At 41.9% G+C, this 20,204-nt stretch overlaps 1 protein-coding gene across 3 annotated transcripts in view; it reads right to left on the bottom strand.

Annotated features, from left to right (window-relative positions):
- Window positions 1-18,409, bottom strand: part of SPOCK3 (SPARC (osteonectin), cwcv and kazal like domains proteoglycan 3) — a 524,762-nt gene extending 506,353 nt beyond the window's left edge. For 2 of the 3 annotated variants that reach the window (XR_013220006.1, XM_077279469.1), the window contains exons 1-2: window positions 18,291-18,409; window positions 18,017-18,208 (exon numbers count right to left, since the gene is read on the bottom strand). Coding sequence is in view for 2 of the 3 variants with exons in the window: in XM_077279469.1 (XP_077135584.1) it covers window positions 18,017-18,208 (192 nt within the window). In the remaining variant the exon portion in view is untranslated. Of the gene's footprint in view, window positions 1-18,016; window positions 18,212-18,290 lie in introns of all 3 variants that reach the window. The other variant, XM_077279470.1, reaches the window with a different exon arrangement.
- Between the last annotated feature and the right edge of the window lie 1,795 nt (window positions 18,410-20,204).

Genomic DNA, 20,204 nt, shown 5'->3' on the forward strand with positions numbered 1-20,204 from the left:
CAAAAAAAACAAGAAAACCCTAACCCTAACCCTAACCCTTGGGCTACTAGGGATCCTAACCCTAACCCTAACCCTAACCCTAAGGTTAGGATCCCTAGTAACCCTAGGGATCCTAACCCTAACCCTAACCCTAGGGATCCTAACCCTAACCCTTAGGGATAGGGTTAGGATCCTAACCCTTAGGGTTAGGGTTAGGATCCCTAGGGTAACGGTTAGGGTTAGGGTTAGGATCCCTAGTAACCCTAGGAATCCTAACCCTAACCCTAGCCCTAGGGATCCTAATCCTTAGGGTTAGGGTTAGGATCCCTAGGGTTATGGTTAGGGTTAGGGGTAGGGTTAAGGTTAGGGTTAGGGGTAGGATTAGGGGTAGGGTTTGGATCCCTATGGTTAGGGTTAGGGTTAGGGTTAGGATCCCAAGGGTTATGGTTAGGATTAGGGGTAGGGTTAGCGTTAGGGGTAGGGTTAGGGTTTGGATCCCTATGGTTAGGGTTAGGGTTAGGGTTTGGATCCCTTTATCACCTTGATGGTGGGGGGTGGCTTATCAGTGACCTGGTGACCAGGACATTATAATAAAAAGCTACCCCTAACCCTAACCCTAGGGATCCTAACCCTAACCCTAACCCTAACCCTAGCTAATTCTATTAATAGTGGGTTTTCTAGTTGATTTTGATGATTGGCAGCTGTCACACACTTCTCAGCATGCGTTTCAAAAACGCAAATGCGGGAAAAACACATGTAAACGCAGCAAAACGCCGCATTTTGCCGCATTTTTTTCATGCAAAAACGCATGCGTCTAAAAAACGCAGCATTTGCATGCGTTTACATGCATTTTTTCACCACATGCGTTTTTTTTAAAAAACGCTGCAGATCAAAACGCAAGTGTGAAACCAGCCTTAAAGGTGTGATTTGAATCTTTAGATTTTTTTTATTTTTTAAAACTTTTTTCCTTTTTTGTTATCACTTGATCACTTGTACTATATAATGCAATACAGCTGTATTAGAGTACGGTATACAGGTAAAATCACAATATTCTCTGAAGCTGAGCCTGGCGTTCGGTTTCACAGGAGAACCAACATGGCTGCCATGGGGGCCTTAAGCAGGTACACCACTGAGCAATGTTACTGCATGCATTATATTTTCTGTAGCAGTGCTTTGTTTGCTCAGTCATTCACTTGTTAATTAAACTCTGTTAAACAAGGCCATTTTCCTCCAGTCATTGATTCATGATAGAAATGAGGAGCAGAGTTTGATAAGGATCATTTATCTGATTTCTATGATTTCTCTGACATGGATTATTATATGAGTGTTGACTTAGTCATGACAAATTATACATGGTAAATAATTGAGGCCCATCACATCCTTTCCTGCCAGTCAAAGGATTTTTTTTTTTCCAAGGGCAGTGGTTTTGTAAATGTGTCCATCATGCTGTGTTATACACTCACTGGCCACTTTATTAGGTACACCTGTCCAACTTCTTGTTAACACTTAATTTCTAATCAGCCAATCACATGGCGGCAACTCAGTGCATTTAGGCATGTAGACATGGTCAAGACAATCTCCTGCAGTTCAAACCGAGCATCAGTATGGGGAAGAAAGGTGATTTGAGTGCCTTTGAACGTGGCATGGTTGTTGGTGCCAGAAGGGCTGGTCTGAGTATTTCAGAAACTGCTGATCTACTGGGATTTTCACGCACAACCATCTCTAGGGTTTACAGAGAATGGTCCGAAAAAGAAAAAAAATCCAGTGAGCGGCAGTTCTGTGGGCGGAAATGCCTTGTTGATGCCAGAGGTCAGAGGAGAATGGGCAGACTGGTTCGAGCTGATAGAAAGGCAACAGTGACTCAAATCGCCACCCGTTACAACCAAGGTAGGCCTAAGAGCATCTCTGAACGCACAGTGCGTCGAACTTTGAGGCAGATGGGCTACAGCAGCAGAAGACCACACCGGGTACCACTCCTTTCAGCTAAGAACAGGAAACTGAGGCTACAATTTGTACAAGCTCATCGAAATTGGACAGTAGAAGATTGGAAAAATGTTGCTTGGTCTGATGAGTCTCGATTTCTGCTGCGACATTCGGATGGTAGGGTCAGAATTTGGCGTAAACAACATGAAAGCATGGATCCATCCTGCCTTGTATGGAGCATCTTTGGGATGTGCAGCCGACAAATCTGCGGCAACTGTGTGATGCCATCATGTCAATATGGACCAAAATCTCTGAGGAATGCTTCCAGCACCTTGTTGAATCTATGCCACGAAGAATTGAGGCAGTTCTGAAGGCAAAAGGGGTCCAACCCGTTACTAGCATGGTGTACCTAATAAAGTGGCCGGTGAGTGTATATGCACAGGCTCATTCAAAGACTGCACAACTGTTTCTTTGGTCACTTTCTACACTTTTCCATTTCACCAAAATGCTACATAGTCCAGTAAACCATATAGAATATAGATCGTGTAGTGTCAAACAATCACAAGGTGAAATACAAAATAATTTATTTCTACAAATGACAAACAAAACAAATGATATTAAAATCGGTGCCTCAAGCCATAGAACATAGAAGGGGGAACAGCTGCAGTAGTAGGACACCATTGCATATATTCCTATACCCTGTCTCCTCTTACCCCCCAGGAGGAAGCATGAGCAAAACGCACGTCGGGGTTAGGGGAGACAGCAGGCCACTTGGCGTCCATGTTTTCAGCAGTACAGACCCAGGTAATATGGACACAGCCTACCTTCACCTTCAAATGTGTATTGTCAATAATGTGAATGCTTACCCAGCTTGACAAATTATGGTAGGATATAATGGATTTCTTTCCCCTATTTGAAATGGAGCCTAGTGATATTGAACGTCACTATTGGAGTACAGTTTGACTTTGAAGAATTGTCTTTCCATTGAAATTTGAGCACCTCTGCACTGGCACTTTATATATTTGGACTAATACCATACCTGTTGGATCCATTCTTTTCCAGACACCAGGGAATTTCTCTCATATCCAAGTCACTTTTATATATACACTAGCTGAAGAGCCCGGCGTTGCCTGGGCATAGTAAATATCTGTGGTTAGTTATAGCACCTCACTTCTCTCATTTTCCCATCACGCCTCTCATTTTCCCCATCACATCTTTCATTTTCCCCCTCACATCTCTCATTTTCTCCTTCACACCTCTCATTTTCCCCCTCACTCCTCTTATTTTCCACCTCACTCCTCTCATTCCCCCCTAACACTTGTCATTTCGACCTCACATCTGTCATTTTCCGATCACTCCACTATTTTCCCTCACTCCTCATTTTGCACTCACACCTTTTCATTTTCACCTCACACCTCTCATTTTCACCTCAGTATATACGTTTGTCATCTCCCTTATATATAGTATACACCTGTATGTCATCTCCTGTATATAGTATATACCTGTATGTCATCTCCCCTGTATATAGTATATACCTGCTGTGTGTCATCTCCCCTATATATAGTATATACCTGTATGTCATCTCCTCCTATATATAGTATATACATGTATGTAATCTCCTCCTGTATATAGTATATACCTGTGTGTCATCTCAACTATATATAGTATATATCTGTGTGTCATCTCCTCCTGTATATAGTATATACCTATATGTCATCTCCTCCTATACATAGCATATACCTGTATGTCATCTCCTCCTGTATATACTATATACCTGTAGGTAATCTGCTCCTGTATATAGTATATACCTGTGTGTCATCTCCTCCTGTATATAGTATATACCTGTATGTCATCTCCTCCTGTATGTAGTATGTACCTGTATGTCATCTCCTCCTCTATATAGTATATACCTGTGTGTCATCTCTCCTGTATATAGTATATATCTGTGTCATCTCCTCCTGTATATAGTATATACCTGTGTGTCATCTCCCCTGTAAATAGTATATACCTGTGTGTCATCTCCTCCTGTATATAGTATATATCTGTATGTCATCTCCTCCTGTATTAGACCTCGTTCACACGTTATTTGGTCAGTATTTTTACCTCAGTATTTGTAAGCTAAATTGGCAGCCTGATAAATCCCCAGCCAACAGTAAGCCCACCCCCTGGCAGTATATATTAGCTCACACATACACATAATAGACTGGTCATGTGACTGACAGCTGCCGGATTCCTATATGGTACATTTGTTGCTCTTGTAGTTTGTCTGCTTATTAATCAGATTTTTATTTTTGAAGGATAATACCAGATTTGTGTGTGTTTTAGGGCAAGTTTCGTGTGTCAAGTTGTGTGTGTTGAGTTGCGTGTGGCGACATGCATGTAGCGACTTTTGTGAGATGAGTTTTGTGTGGCGACATGCGTGTAGCAACTTTTTGTGTGTCGAGTTGCATGTGACAGGTTAGTGTAGCAAGTTGTGTGCAGCAAGTTTTGCGCATGGCGAGTTTTGCGCGTGGCGAGTTTTATGTGTGGTGCCTTTTGAGTATGTGCAAGTTTTGTGTGAGGCAACTTTTGCATGTGTTGCAACTTTTGTGCATGTGGCAATTTTTCCGCGTGTGCAAGTTTTGCGTGTGGCGAGTTTTCCATGAGGTGAGTTTTGCACGTGTGGCGAGTTTTGCATGTGGAGAGTTTTGCGCGTGGAGAGTTTTGAGCGGCGACTTTTGTGTTTTGACTTTTATGTGGCGAGGTTGGTGTATGTGTGGTGAAATGTGCGCTGAGGGTGGTATATGTGTTCGAGCACGTGGTAGTGTGTGGCGCATTTTGTGTGTGTGTTCATATCCCCGTGGTGGTGTGGTGATTATCCCATGTCGGGGCCCCACCTTAGCAACTGTACAGTATATACTCTGGCGCCATCGCTCTCACTCTTTAAGTCCCCCTTGTTCACATCTGGCAGCTGTTAATTTGCCTCCAACACTTTTCCTTTCATTTTTTCCCCATTATGTAGATAGGGGCAAAATTGTTTGGTGAATTGGAAAGCGCGGGGTTAAAATTTCACCTCACAACATAGCTTTGACGCTCTCGGGGTCCAGACGTGTGACTGTGCAAAATTTTGTGCCTGTAGCTGCGACGCCTCCAACACTTTTCCTTTCACTTTTTCCCCATTATGTAGATAGGGGCAAAATTGTTTGGTGAATTGGAAAGCGCAGGGTTAAAATTTCACCTCACAACATAGCTTTGACGCTCTCGGGGTCCAGACGTGTGACTGTGCAAAATTTTGTGCCTGTAGCTGCGACGCCTCCAACACTTTTCCTTTCACTTTTTCCCCATTATGTAGATAGGGGCAAAATTGTTTGGTGAATTGGAAAGCGCGGGGTTAAAATTTCACCTCACAACATAGCTTTGACGCTCTCGGGGTCCAGACGTGTGACTGTGCAAAATTTTGTGCCTGTAGCTGCGACGCCTCCAACACTTTTCCTTTCACTTTTTCCCCATTATGTAGATAGGGGTAAAATTGTTTGGTGAATTGGAAAGCGCGGGGTTAAAATTTCACCTCACAACATAGCCTATGACGCTCTCGGGGTCCAGACGTGTGACTGTGCAAAATTTTGTGGCTGTAGCTGCGACGGTTCAGATGCCAATCCCGGACATACACACACACACACACATACACACATTCAGCTTTATATATTAGATTTTCCTAAGAGCACCTTGTTTTTTGGGGTATGCAAATGTGTAGCACCACTTTTTCATAGTGATGTTTGGGATTTTATCTGGGCTCCATGAAGATATGGGGATTTCTTCTTCGATGTCTGTGCAATCTGACTATATATGCAAGAGATGTGTCTAAATTATAAGACGGTATAGGTATTTATGCAATGGCGTCCTACTACTGCAGCTGTTCTCCTCTTCTATGTTTATGCTTTGAGGCACCCCTTTTTAATATCACTTGTTTGGTTTGTCATATTTTATATTTGTTGAAATAAAGTATTTTGTATTTTACCTTGTGATTGTTTGGTACTCTTGCTCTATATACTGCTTAATTGCTGCATGATCTATATGGTTTTCTATGATATGTAGTGATGCCCGCTCCTCGCATGAGGAAAATGGGCTTGGATCGTATGCTCACAAAACATGGTCCAGTGCAGAATTGACATAACTCCAAACTGAAGGAGAAACGAAAAGAAAAGCAATTTTTCAAACACTCGGCGCCATTGCCGACATCCAGGAGAGGAGTGTGAGAAGCTACAGGATATCTAAAGGAAAAGGTGAACATCTGCAGGTTGACGTAAATTAAGATCACTTCACCGGAGTGTGAGTTGTGGAAAGAAGGGGATAACGAGATTTGTATGTCAATGCAAAAGGTATTTTTTTAAATAAGGAGGGCACAATTTTGCATATCACATCCAGTATCTCCTGTAACTGGTAAGTTCAGTCATTGCTTCACTTTCCTATGCAGACCAAACATAGGGAACAGGATTCAGTTTTTGGAACCTTGACATGCAATATCATAGGCATATTTTTCACCTATCTACCATCACACATTCTGAATTAGAGTCTCAAGTTTATGGTGGAAGAACTAGTGGGTCAACGGAAAGACCTTCAATAAGAATATAAAACATCGCAAATCCATATTATGGTATATTTTGAAATATATATGCATCAGTAAGGGTAATGTACCCTTGTATCATTACTCTAAGAGGAGTGATACTCCACTATGCTCTGAGGGTGTCTTCTTGAGGATCATGCTTCTACTACAGTCATATCTCAGAAACAGTGAGGTGCAGGAACAATAATAAAAAATCCTGATTGTGGAGAACGGTGACATTTACACAAAGTAAAGATTACATATTTATGTCAAATGACAGGTTCTATTTAAAGGGAATTTAATTTCGAGGTTGCATATTATTTGTGCACTGTATGGGAGGTAATATACTATGTTGTCAATGTATAGCATTACAAATTAAAGGCGTTGTTCCTTGTCAATTAAATTTCTTTCCTGGCCACAGTTTGCTGTAAAAAACAAAAATTGCACTATAATAACTTTCCTCAGGTCCACCATGGAGTCTCTGCCACTGTTCCTGGTGTTTGGCAATGATTGTGGCCCTGACAGCACGTCAACAGCCCAGCAGCCCGTTAGTGAGCTCAGCAGCTCTGAATGGGGCGTTCCATCAATGTGGGATCTGGAACACCCCACAACCGTCATTAGCTGCTGTGCTGTCAAGGTAACGTCAGAACCACACCCATTGGACCAGGGGAAGGTGAGTAAAGCCCGGTTTGTTAGCTTTTCTAGAAAACTGCAGCCAGTGAAGAAATTTAATTGAAAGGAAAACCCTCTTTACAGTCAAGAGAAATATTCTGATTAATTACGGTAACATGAATTTACACTAAAAGTAAAATAATCACGTAAAGCACTGATATCACTATTGGCTTGTGCAGGGAGCCCATGTTGCACTATATTGTATAGCCATAAGAATCACAATGAATAAAGCAGGGCAGGATCAGGGTTTGATATAAAAACAGGTATATTCTTGGGAAAGACTTTTACATGATTTGATTTCATCACAAAACAGTTTTACTGCTATAAAAGTTTGGAATAATTACGCTTTAATGTTCTTTACAGTGATCTTGCATTAAACTGCATTTAAGCTTATTAGATTTACTCAGCTTTTTATTATCTGATGTTCAAATCTGCAACATGGCATTAGAGCCTGTATATACAATCCCGACAGCTGATTACTACATCAGATTAGGTAAGTGTAGGGCTATGCTTGAAGGTCTATTCCGGCTAATGATTTGGTAGCTACATTTATCCTGGTTTTTCCAGCATCGCCCTATAATATTTCACTGTCCTTGGGTATAGCCCAGCTGTTGCCATTGACGTTTTAGTTTCAGCTGTGAAAACTGAGCAGTAATCATTATGCAGATATCTGCAATGGCTTTGTCTTCTTTAATACAGCTTTGTTTTCAAAGCAATACACAATCAAGGATGGCTAAATAGACCTCATTATTAAGGGCTCTGGATTTAGGAACCACGTACATTAGTGCCAGCTTCATATTTGTATTTTTGTTCTCCCATCAAGTTGTGTCAAAATAAAATACAGATTTAGAATATTAAAATAGTACTAAGGAATTTGAATAGGATCTGTTTTTTGTTCTTTTTTTCTGTTTTCCGAAGAATGCCATGTTCACGTAATACATTCTGGCTCACAGGGTCATACGCAAGGACCCCCTCTTATGATGCCCTTATGAAGTGTACATCTCTTTGGGCATGTCTTATGCCTGTTGGGAATGCAAAATCATGAACAAAGGATTTTTGAATTTGTCGCATTTTACAAAGATGATGGCAGTCATTGTTAACGCCATACACTGTGGGGAAGGGAGAGTTTTCAGAAAATTTACCAAAATGTTTCGGAGTTTATAGATATCCATGTAAGTAATGGAATGTAGTCATTGTATTAGGCCATGTTTTACCTTCACTACAGTGGATCCTTCCAGGGATAGGATATCTCATTAAGTGTCCAAGACTCAACTGACCACATCTTAGAGCTCGCATCCAACAGGTGGATAATTACTGTGAACACATACTCCAAAATCTCGTTTTCAAGGGCTTAAGGTAAAGGCCCCAATGGAACCACTGACATAAGATAAAACTCTGCTTACTAAAGTTTTTAATAATAATAGGGTGGAGATATTTATAGTAGTTCGAGATTCATCAAGCCCTATTTCAGGATACTATTAGTATAGTATGCAAAAATGACTTGATAGACAGGGCTGTGGAGTCAGTAAAGCCAAACTTCCCTCTCCGACTTCTCAATTTCGACTGCCAACTCCGACGACACAGCTCCGATGACACTACTCTGGTCACTACTGAGCATGTACATAAAATTCAGCACATATTCATCTCAACTAAGATCAGGAACAGAACAGACATTTATATGGCATTTTATAACTCTCCCAAATTATTATGAAAAAATTACAACACATACAGCATTAAACTACTGTACCCAATTTATTATACATTTTAGGAGCCAGAGTTGGTCAATTTTATACCGACTCCGACGAAATGGACATCGACTCCAACTCCACATACCTGCTGACAGATTCCCTTTAAAAAAGACCTTTCACTGGATTATTTACTCCTTCATTTCAGACGATAAGTAGTAGTGATGGGTGAGCATGCTAGGCACTGCTCAATGCTCAATCAAACATCAGGGTGATCGAGTACCGAGCCAGTGCTGAGTATCGTGTGTTGCCCGAGTGTTCGGGTTCCCATTAAAAGCTCATTTGAATTATCTGAGCCAGAAAGATAGATCCTCCAGAAAAATGCTTGAATTTGCTATTCACTTCCATTATGCTCGCTGCGCGAGTCGAGCACGTCTGAGCATCCGACGTGCTCGATTCGAGTACCAAGCACTCAAGCATTTTGGTGCTTGATCAAAACTAGTAAAAACAAACAGCACCTTTCACTGGATTTTTTCATTTAAACTAAGCACCTCCTCAGATCGGCCCTGCTCCAGTGATGGTGGAACATCTTTTCTTTTTTTCAGTGCTCCTCTATTTCAAAATTATGCCCCCCAATAAGCAAATTTTCCCTTTGAACAACTAAGCAAATCCCACAGTACTTCTCTCTATGCATATTTGCTTTTTCTCCTCTATGTCACTGGCCACAGAAAAAAAAGAAAATCTGTTCCAGAATCATTGAAGTAGCATCAATTGAAGGAGATACTAAGTTTAAAATTAAAAAAAAAGTGAATGCAAAATCCACTTTAAAGGGAATCTGGCACAAGATTTATTGCTATTTATCTACGGAAGTGCATTAGTCTTCCGATTCATGAGTTGTGTCTTCCTTGTAAGCAGATGGAATATGGGTGTGCCACACCTCTTACAACCATTGAGGATAGATGCTATATGAACCCAACTTTTATGTACTGGACTGTCAAGAACATACATAACTTTCCTGCTTAAGTGGGTTAAAGTTGACCCTGTTATGGTGGAGACATCGCCTCTCTACTGATGTTGCTTTATTATTGTGCAAATTACATTTCTATGCATATGTAATGTTACGTTTTATGTTATCTAAAGGGAACCTGTCACGTCAACAAATGCCATTAACTTCCATATTTGGGGTTAATCTGTATTTAATTGCGTTTTAGAGCTGTTTAGCCGTTACCCTGAAAGCCCCGCTATTAGGAGGAAATTACCTTTATTCCTCTCTTGAGCCACTGTTTTGGAATCACAGACGCATGCTGATGAGGCTACAGAGATCACTCAGTACACAGAGAGGGGTGGCTATAAGCACATCCCAGCACATTGACTGACAGACGTCTCTGCCCTGATATACGGCAGACATGGCTGTCAGTCAATATGCCGGAGAAAGCTTACCGCCACTGTTAACTATGCCCTCAGTGATGTCTGAAGCCATGCCGGCCAGCATACCTCTATCACTGAGAGTCAGAGGCTGCAGAGTGGAATAAATTTAATTTCCTCATGGTAGTCAGGCTTTAACGGTGGTGGATAGGCAGCTTTAGAACACTATTATCCTGCAAATTAATTTCAAATCGCCAGTTTATTAACATTTGGAACATAAAAGGTTCCTTCAATAGTGTGCTCGCTGCATATCATTAGCCAACCACTGTTACTGGGTGTCATTATGCCTAATATAGTTAGGTATGCAGTGTGTTATACATACAGTAAATATATGCCAATGAAAATACTGTACAAACTCAATGCAACAAAAAGTTGGGATGTTGTGTAAAATGTAAAGATAATAATGCAATGTTTTGCAAATCTTTTATAACCAAATTTATTCACAGCAGAATATACAGTAGAACAAATCAGAAGTTGAAAGTGAGACATTTTTCCATTTCATTTGAAAAAAAAATCATTACAAATTGATGGCAGCAATATATCTCTAAATAGTTGAGACAGGGCCATGTCTACCATTGTGTAGCCTCCCATCTTCTTTTCACAACAGTCTATAAAAGTCTGTAAGGTAAAAAGATACATTGCAGGAGTTTTGGGAAATTAATATTGTCTCATTCTAGTGTAATGTAGGATCTAAGTGCTCATGAGTAGAGTTGAGCGAATTTGTTTGCGTTCAGTTCCGAATACGATCGGCAGCGAATATTGTTTTTGTAATATTCGTCAAACACAGCCGAACGTCATTAGAGTCAATGGAAGTAGAAATTACCGAACATCAAACATACATTCGGCACGCATAGGGTCCAAATTAGTGAAGAGCGAATATACTCATTGCTTGGGTGGTCTTCGAGTATTTATGACTGCTCAGAGATTTAGTTTTCCTCGCAGCAGCTGGATGATTTGCGACTGTTAGACAGTTTGATTATAAAATCATGTAAATCATTCAGCTGAGGTGACAAAAACTAAATCTCCGAACACTAACAAATACTCGGAGGTCACTCGAGTGTGCTTGGGAAAACCCGAGCAACGAGTACACTCGCTCATCACTAGTCCAAATATGACACGAATATGGCAAATTCAGATTCGGTGACTAATTCTGAACAAATTCTCTCAACTCTACTCATGAGCCTTGGGTCTTCTTTACCTGATTTTTTACTATATAATGTGCCAAATGTTTTCTCCATCACCTAAACTTTTTTCCTGTGAAGCCATGATGTTGTGGTGGATGCAGTATGGTTTAGTATTGTTTTGGTGAAATATGCAAGGCTTTCCCTGAAATAGACATTGCTTGGATGGGAGCATGTATGGTTTATAACCTCTTCAAAACTGCTCAGCATTCAAGATGTCTAAGCTGTCCATGCCATAGGCACTAATGTATCTCTATACCATCAGTGATGAAGGCTTTTGAGCTGTGCACTGATAACAAGCTGGCTGGTCCCATTCTTCTTGAGTCCACAGTACACAGCATCCTAGTTCCTTATAAAAAATTTCACATTTTGATTCATCTTACCACATATCAGTTTTCCCTTTTGCCTCAGACCATTTTAAATAAGCTTTGGCCCAAAGAAAAAAATGAAGCATTTCTGGATTGTGTTGATATGTGGCTGCTTTACATGATAGAGCTTGCATTTGTGGATAGCACAGCAAACTGTATTCACAGACAACGATATCTGGAAGTATTTCTGAGCCCATGAAATAATTTGTATGACATAATCCTGTATTTTTTAATGCAGCATCAACTGAGGATCTGAAAATTCTGAGCATTCAACACTGACTGTTGGTCTTGTCCCTTGTGGACATGGATTTCACCACAATCTCTGAATCTTTTGATGATATTCTGTACTGTAAATAATGCAATATTCAAAGTCGTTGCAATTCTATGATGAAGAATATTTTGCTGAAATTGTCCCACAATTTTTACAGGCATTTTGTTCACACAGTGATGAACCTCTGACCAGCTTTGCTATTGAGAGACACTGCCTCTCTAACATGCTCTTTTGATGAAAATTGACCTTACATCTGTTTTTTGGAAGCACCGATTACTTTTGCAGCCTTTTGTTAACTCTGTCCCAGCTTTCTGAGATCTGTTGCTGCCATCAATTTCTAAATGAGTACATTTTTTTGAACGAAATGCAAAAATATCTAACTTCCAAATTCTGATAAGTGTTCTATGTTTTGCTGTGAACAAATTATGGCTATATTGTTTTCTTTACATTTCAAACAAAATTTTAGGAATTGGGGCTCTAACATAGTTTACTGCCATGTAATTTGCTGTGACTGAAGTGTGACAAAAGTGTGAAATATTGCACAACCATTAGGAGGAACACTGGATACCTGACACATTTCTTGGGGTAACACCTTCAGACCTTCTAACCACTACCAATAGCAAAGGCTGAGCTGTGGTTTTTAAAAGTTGCTAGTAGCCAAGTGCACCATGATATATGAATTAGAAGATGCATCCAGGTTCCTTTACAAAAAAATCTTGCTTCTCAACAGGAGAGGTCAAACACATGCAGTTGGAAACCCTGGTTAGAAGGAAAGCTTTGGAGCGTAGCAGAGTATCCATGTTAAATCTAGCAGTGGTAATGAGTAGCATTTGCGACACATGCTGAGTTACACCAGAGCTATAGAGAGGGATACAAAGGAACAAAGCTTCAAGCTCCAGCCTGTAATGCTTTTGGTGTAGCTTTTCGGAGGTGAGGAAGACCAGCCTACCTGCATGAGAGAGGTCAATGATTGCTACCACAAAGTGAAGCTAACATGTTTATTTCTGTAAATGGAAAGTGGTGTGGCTACCATCTAGTCCCATGTAGGAGAAGATTTATTGCCTACAAGAAGGAGCAGATAGGCTAGAGGGAAACAATATACTGTGTCTGCCTTGTGAAACAATATGGCACAAGAGAGATGGCTAGGAGACTAAAACCTGTGTTTAATGAACTGATATTCTTTAGCTATGACAGTAAGGCATGGAAGTTCATTAAGGTTTCTGGCATACTATAAAAGCATACTGATGTCAAGAGAGGTGGAGGCAGCTGAACCAAGCACTGAGAAAGAGTATACTGTGATGAGTTGTGAGTAGTGTTGAGCGATACCTTCCGATACTCAAAGGTATCGGTATCGGAAGGGATCGGCCGATATCCAAAAAATATCAGATATCGCCGATACTGATACCCGATACCAATGCAAGTCAATGGGACACAAGTATCGGAAGCTATCCTGGATGGTTCCCAGGGTCTGAAGGAGAGGAAACTCTCCTTCAGGCCCTGGGATCCATATTCATGTAAAAAATAAAGAATTAAAATAAAAAATATGGATATACTCACCCCTCCGGCGGCCCCTGGACCTTACCGATGTAACCGGCAGCCTCCGTTCCTAAGAATGAGGAGTTTAGGACCTTCGATGACGTCGCGGCTTGTGATTGGTCACGTGACCGCTCATGTGACCGCTCACGCGACCAATCACAAGCCGCGACATCATCGCAGGTCCTAAACTCCTCATTCTTAGGAACGGAGGCTGCCGGTTACATCGGTAAGGTCCAGGGGCCGCCGGAGGGGTGAGTATATCCATATTTTTTATTTTAATTCTTTATTTTTTACATGAATATGGATCCCAGGGCCTGAAGGAGAGTCTCCTCTCCTCCAGACCCTGGGAACCATACACTGGGAACTTCCGATTCCGATTTCCGATATCACAAAAATATCGGAACTCGGTATCGGAATTCCGATACAGCAAATATCGGCCGATACCCGATACTTGCGGTATCGGAATGCTCAACACTAGTTGTGAGTAATGTAGAGACATTGGCGGAGTACAGAAGAAGCTGTGGAAGTGCAAGCACTCTGTCGTGTTAAGCACCAACGCGAAGATGTGGTATGCTGGCGCAATCCTAGAAGAGTATAAAGTGACTTGTAAATACAGTCATGTTGGTTTGCGCTTCCTAAAAATATTTATAGGGGTTATAGAAACTTTAAAATGAGATGTCTTATCCTTGTCATAGCACATTAGTATTAGATCAGTGGTGGTCAGGGCCTCGTACAATCAGATCTTTGAATGGGCAGCAGGGCTCTTGCAAGTTAGCAAAACCGCAGCACGTGCAGAAATGTCATGGCACATTCAAACAGCTGTTTACTGGTAACCCTGGTAATCTAATATTGATGGTTTACACAGAGGAGGCCATACATTTTTGAAGCTCAAGTATGGTAACTCCTTTAAAGGGAACCTATCACCCCGTTTTTTAAAGATTAGATAAAAATAGTGTGAAATAGGGGCAGAGCTGGGCTTTACATTAGTGCCTTTTTGGTGCCTTTACACCCCCGTTAGGCTGCCGAAATACCTTTGTGAAATGGCCGTTTTGTCCTGTCACTCAAGTTGGTCAGGTCGGATGGGCGTGGTCACAGCGCTGTTTGTCCCCCAGGATCGTGCTCATCATTACGTTGGTGGCGTAGTGGTGTGCGCATGTCCAGCAGGCGAATTCACTGCCCAGGAGATGAATAACAGCGCGGTCTTCGCTATTCAGCCGTTTACCGGTGGGCGCGGCCATCTTTCCGGTGGCCGCGCCTGCGCAGATGGAGCGCTCTGCTGCCCGGGGCTTCAGGAAAAATGGCCGCACCCACCGCAGATGGAGATCGCGGCGGCCATTTTCCTGAAGCCCTGAAGGTACGCTCGGTCCCCTGGACATTTCAGCTTGTCTCTACATAGGTGGGTTGCATCTTGCTGTGGGTATTATGCCTTTACAGCTTGTACTTATGTCCCACTATGTATATGGGAGCTTTTCTGTGCTTATTTAGATTCCCCATGAGCCGTTAGGTAGGATGTTATTATAACTACCTAAAAATATGTGATTTATTGACAGGCTATATACTATTGGGTGCATATATAGATATATATTGGTTGTCCAGATGGTCCGCAGTGATGTATTGATTTTAATTGTTTTTATTGTTTATGCCAATAAAGTGTTTTGTATGTTTATATAAAATTCACGGTGTGCATTCCTTTATAGCAGTGCTTTTCTCTTGTTTCTTCTGCACTATTACTACTGCTATTTGCACCCTTTAAAGTATATATTCTTATGGCTGTGCGCTGATTTTTTCTGGTGCTGGGGTTTGGAAAGACGCGACGCATGTCCGTCTCCGCAGGTAAGCCGTGGATGTACGCAGCGTCCAACCCGCAGTGTTTACTGCCCGTGTGCACGTACCCTGACAGGAGCACATCTTAGTACTTACTAATAAAATGTCTAAACATCCACATGTGTAACGTTATATAGGTTTTTTTCAGCATATGTATTGTAACATTGCATTACATTTCCATAATAGGAATTTATTACTTTGCTTACTATAGAGGGGTGTCCCCAAAATCACAACTTTATTCCTACAGGATAGGTGGTGAGTGCCTGATCCCGTGGGCCCTACTACTGAGGTTCTCATGGACTGCAAGACTGAGGTTCCATGTCCCCCATTTGAGCAGAATGGTAATTACACATATACAGTGTTACTTCATTAAAAGTCTGAGATATCCAGGAACTGTGTGTGGCTACATCTGTCAGTCCCATAGAGTTGAAATGGAGCTGCACTAGGTATGTCTGACTTTGTCCCTAGGGTTACACACAGGAGAGATTAACAATCACGCAGGATGGACCACTATTCATAGTACGGAGCTGTGCTTTTCTGGTTTTGTACATTGCTTACATCCAGCTACCACCAAAGCTGCAAGAAGCTGATCGGTTGGGGTGCTGGGTGTGTAACCCCCACTGATACTGATTACATATCCTAAGGATAGATCATCAATTTCTTGGCCAAAGCTGCAAGAAGCTGATCCAACGGTTGAGGTATGGGTGTGTAATCCCCACTGATACTGATTACATATCCTAAGGATAAATCATCAATTCATTGGCCAAAGCTGCAAGAAGCTGATTGGTTGGGTTACTGGTTGTGTAACTCCCACTGATACTAATTACATATCCTACGGAGAGATCAATACCTGGTCAATGTCTTGAAGAGTGTTACCTTACCGGCATCTTTTCACTTACAAAAGTTACATCCCTGCAAATGTAATCTCCAAAACAATGTCTTATATATATATACGGCTGCATTGTCAGACTTCTTGTATAATAGCAAACAGTACACGGCTCAGCTGAGTAACTGCCAGGCTGTCATAACCTATTTAAGTGCCGTTCTTCTGAATTAAAAGCTAGAACTTTTTGGAATTCACACAACATTGACTCCACGCCTGCTTTCTAGTAAAATATCCAGGGACGTAGAAGCAATTCAGAAGCGTAATTACAATACAAATTCCATTTGCTCAACATTTTTGCTCAATGTCAATCAAAGGCACAATTACCATTGATCATGATGAGTCTAAAACTGTGAATTACACCAAGACAAGCCATGACTCACCATGTGCCCTGCAATCCTTTACTGCCAGCGTGCAGCTGGGTATATTACCTCCACTGCTTAATATATGGAGTGCTTCAATCCAAAGTGATGCTGCGTTCAGCATGAACAGGCACATCAGAAATTAAAGTGACAACCTGGAAGATCTGACTGTAGGTGTTATATAGACAATGTGCATGTTTTTAGAGAAACACCTGATCTTAGAGTTTTATCAGGAAGCTCATACACCAAGGATATTTTCGCTATGGTTCAAATAGGAAATTTCTTCCACCGTAACAAGACTGTTACCTTACACAGCCCACAGGGAAATTATAGGCCGACAGTTGTGGGTATATGCTGCGATAGCATTATTAATGAGTTCTGACGGAGGAAAACTCTGAAGCATGCCTGATAAATGTTCAGGGGAGAGGGATCTATACCACTGGACAGCCCACAATCCATTGTTTTAGGATCATAGTGCATTTTTTGAGGAAATATTTGCATTCCAATAGTAATAATAATAAATATTTGGCCACGTTGTAACGCTTTCACTTTTCCTACAGAGTTTTCCCAAACTTTTTATTGATTCAAACAAAACTCAATTCAGGGAACATAATAAATTATCACTAATAATCCCAAATCTGCAGTCATCACTTCACAAAGCCAACACAGAAGGAACGGAGAACCGATAGGATGCTTTCATGCAACGTTACGAGGACGCTAATGAGCTCACAAAATGCAGATTGGAGGAAAAGGACGGATTTTTTTGCCTTTGTCACCTCTTTTTGACAATTGCAGCAAACATGCGCCGTGGCGTAGCTTAGTCTGTATAACATGGCTGAAGGTAGCACACGAGTCGGACTCCTTGGAGGTCACATTGAGTACTCAGCCCTTAGGCTCCATGCACCCTCAGGTGCTGCATTCTACATCATACAGCCTAGTGGGAACATCTCCTTACAGGACCAGCATGGCACCTGAGCACAGCAGACGGGCAAGAATTGCATGAAATGTAGGTACAACTACAGGCCTGGGAGTCACCTATGGCAGCTATCGCCCCGGCCAGCAGGCCAGCCAGGTAACTGGCACAAGTGTGGACATCAGACGCTTACATTGGAAGGATTGGAGACATTTTACCCCCTGGCATGTACCCAGGATAATCCTGGCATTGAAGTTTATCATGAAAGGAGGAGGGTCCATCAGCACTGCACAGGGCAACACAAAAGTTAGGCATTTGTCACCACGGTAAGGTGCCCACCTCCTACCAGCCGCTCAGTGCCCACTGCCCGCCGCATCGTGCAATGAATACGCATAGGTAAAGGGGCACTCACATCCCGGAATCGGTTCCAGTGGCCGGCGTCCTTGTCATACTGGGATATAGTGGTGAGCCATTGTTTATCATCCAGAAAATTGCCTCTCTCTGACCTGCCCGTCGCTGCTGCAGCCGCTGCCAGAGCCCCACTGCAGCCCAGTGCTGCAAGCACACAGAGCAGGGCTACCTTCACCATCCTCGTCATCATCATCTGCTGGAGGAGACACAAAGGGGAATGATCAGAGCGCGGCCAGGATCCCTCTCACCTCCGCAGCCGCCGGGATGACAGTCACCTCGCTGCTGCCGCCGCCGCCGCCGCCAAGTACCGGGAGCTGCTGCCTGCGCCTGTGTGAGCGGAGCTCAATGTGCTCAGTGCGCGGCAGAGTGCCGCCTCCTGTGCCCCAGCCTCCAGTGCCCCAGCCTCCTCCCTCCTCGCCTCCCAGAGCTGGCGCCAGGGGGGCAGCGACCACAGGCAATTTGGGGAGGGGGTGGTGAAACTTTGCCAATGATGGTGGGACAACTTGTGAAGTGGCCAGCAATGACTGGTGGTCGTGTGTCTGGGATATGTCATTAAAGGTCTCCAAAAACAGATGTCTCTTGCTCTCTCACCTTTCTGCCCTGTCTGGGGTTCTGCCCCTTCCCACATTTCTAGCTACTAGTTGCCTTAGTTTTACATGATTGTCCTCTCACTGATTTTCTCTCTCTGCAGCAGCTTGTGTTCATCTTCTCTCATTCCTCTACTACTAGGTGATGTTACCTTTGATTTTCCATCATTTCTTCTCTATATATTGCCATCCCTTTCTGTCTTTTCTTTCCACATCTCTGTAGTCTTTCACAGGTCTCCTGCTCTTTTTCTTGCGTTCCTTCACACCTTCTTCCTTCTTTTTTTCATACATCATTCACATTGCACCCCTCTTCTTCACTTTAGCATCTCTTTATATCCTATTCTTGGCTTATATATTATTTCATATTTTTCTCAAACTCTCACACATTAATTCTCTGGCTCTTTCGGGCTCATGCACAAAACAATTATCATTCAAAAAATCATCATTCATCACAATATATATATTTTTGGTATGTGCAGTAAATTTCTATCAGCCCTAGTATGCACACTATTCTTCCCTTATGATCCTGTGTAATTATTAGTGTATTTATTTAACTGTTAATTCTTGGCAGGACAGCAGTCATAATCCTGATTTTTATTGTGACTTCCTACATCCTTCTACCTATAGGAATCAGTGGGTCAGGTTATAAATCCTTCTGTGATCCAAAACACAGTGGTACGGAAAGTATTCAGACCCCTTTACATTTTTCACTCTTTGATTCATTGCAGCCATTAAATTAAAAAAAGTTCATTTTTTCACATTAATGTACACTCTGCACCCCATCTTGACTAAAAAAAGCTGAAATGTAGACATTTTTGCTAATTTTTGCAAATTTAATAAAAAAGAAAAACTGAACTATCACATGGTCATAAGTATTCAGACCCTTTGCTCAGACACTTATATGCTGTCCATTTCCTTGTGATCCTCCTTGAGATGGTTCTACTCCTTCATTGGAGGCCAGCTGTGTTTAATTAAACTGATAGGATTTGATTTGTAAAGGCACACACCTGTCTATATAAGACCAGCTCACAGTGCATGTCAGACCAAATGAGAATCATGAGGTCAAACGAACTGGCCAAGGAGCTCAGAGACAGAAGTGTGGCAAGGCACAGATCTGGCCAAGGTGACAAAAGAATTTCTACAGTACTCAAGGTTCTTAAGAGCACAGTGGCCTCCATAATCCTTAAATGGAAGAAGTTTGGAACCAACAGAAGTCTTCCTAGACTTGGCCATCCAGCCAAACTGAGCAATCATGGGAAAAGCCTTTGGGGTGCATTATACTATACAGTCTGTCTCTGAAATGTGCATTATAAAATATAGAGTCTGTCTATCTGGGTGCATAATGCAATATAGAATCTGCCTATGGGGGTGCATTATACTATAGAGTCTGCCTGTGGGGGGTACATTATACTATAGAGTCTGTCTATGGGGGTACATTATATTATATAGAGTCTGCCTATGGGGGTGCATCATACTATAGAGTATGCCTATGGGGGTGATTTATAGTAGAGTCTGCATATGGGGGTGCATTAAACAATATAGAATCTGCCTATGGGGAATGCATTATACAATGTAGAGTCTGTGGGAGATGCATTACACAAT

Source organism: Ranitomeya variabilis, chromosome 1 (genome assembly GCF_051348905.1).
Source record: "Ranitomeya variabilis isolate aRanVar5 chromosome 1, aRanVar5.hap1, whole genome shotgun sequence".
Lineage (NCBI taxonomy): Eukaryota > Metazoa > Chordata > Amphibia > Anura > Dendrobatidae > Ranitomeya > Ranitomeya variabilis.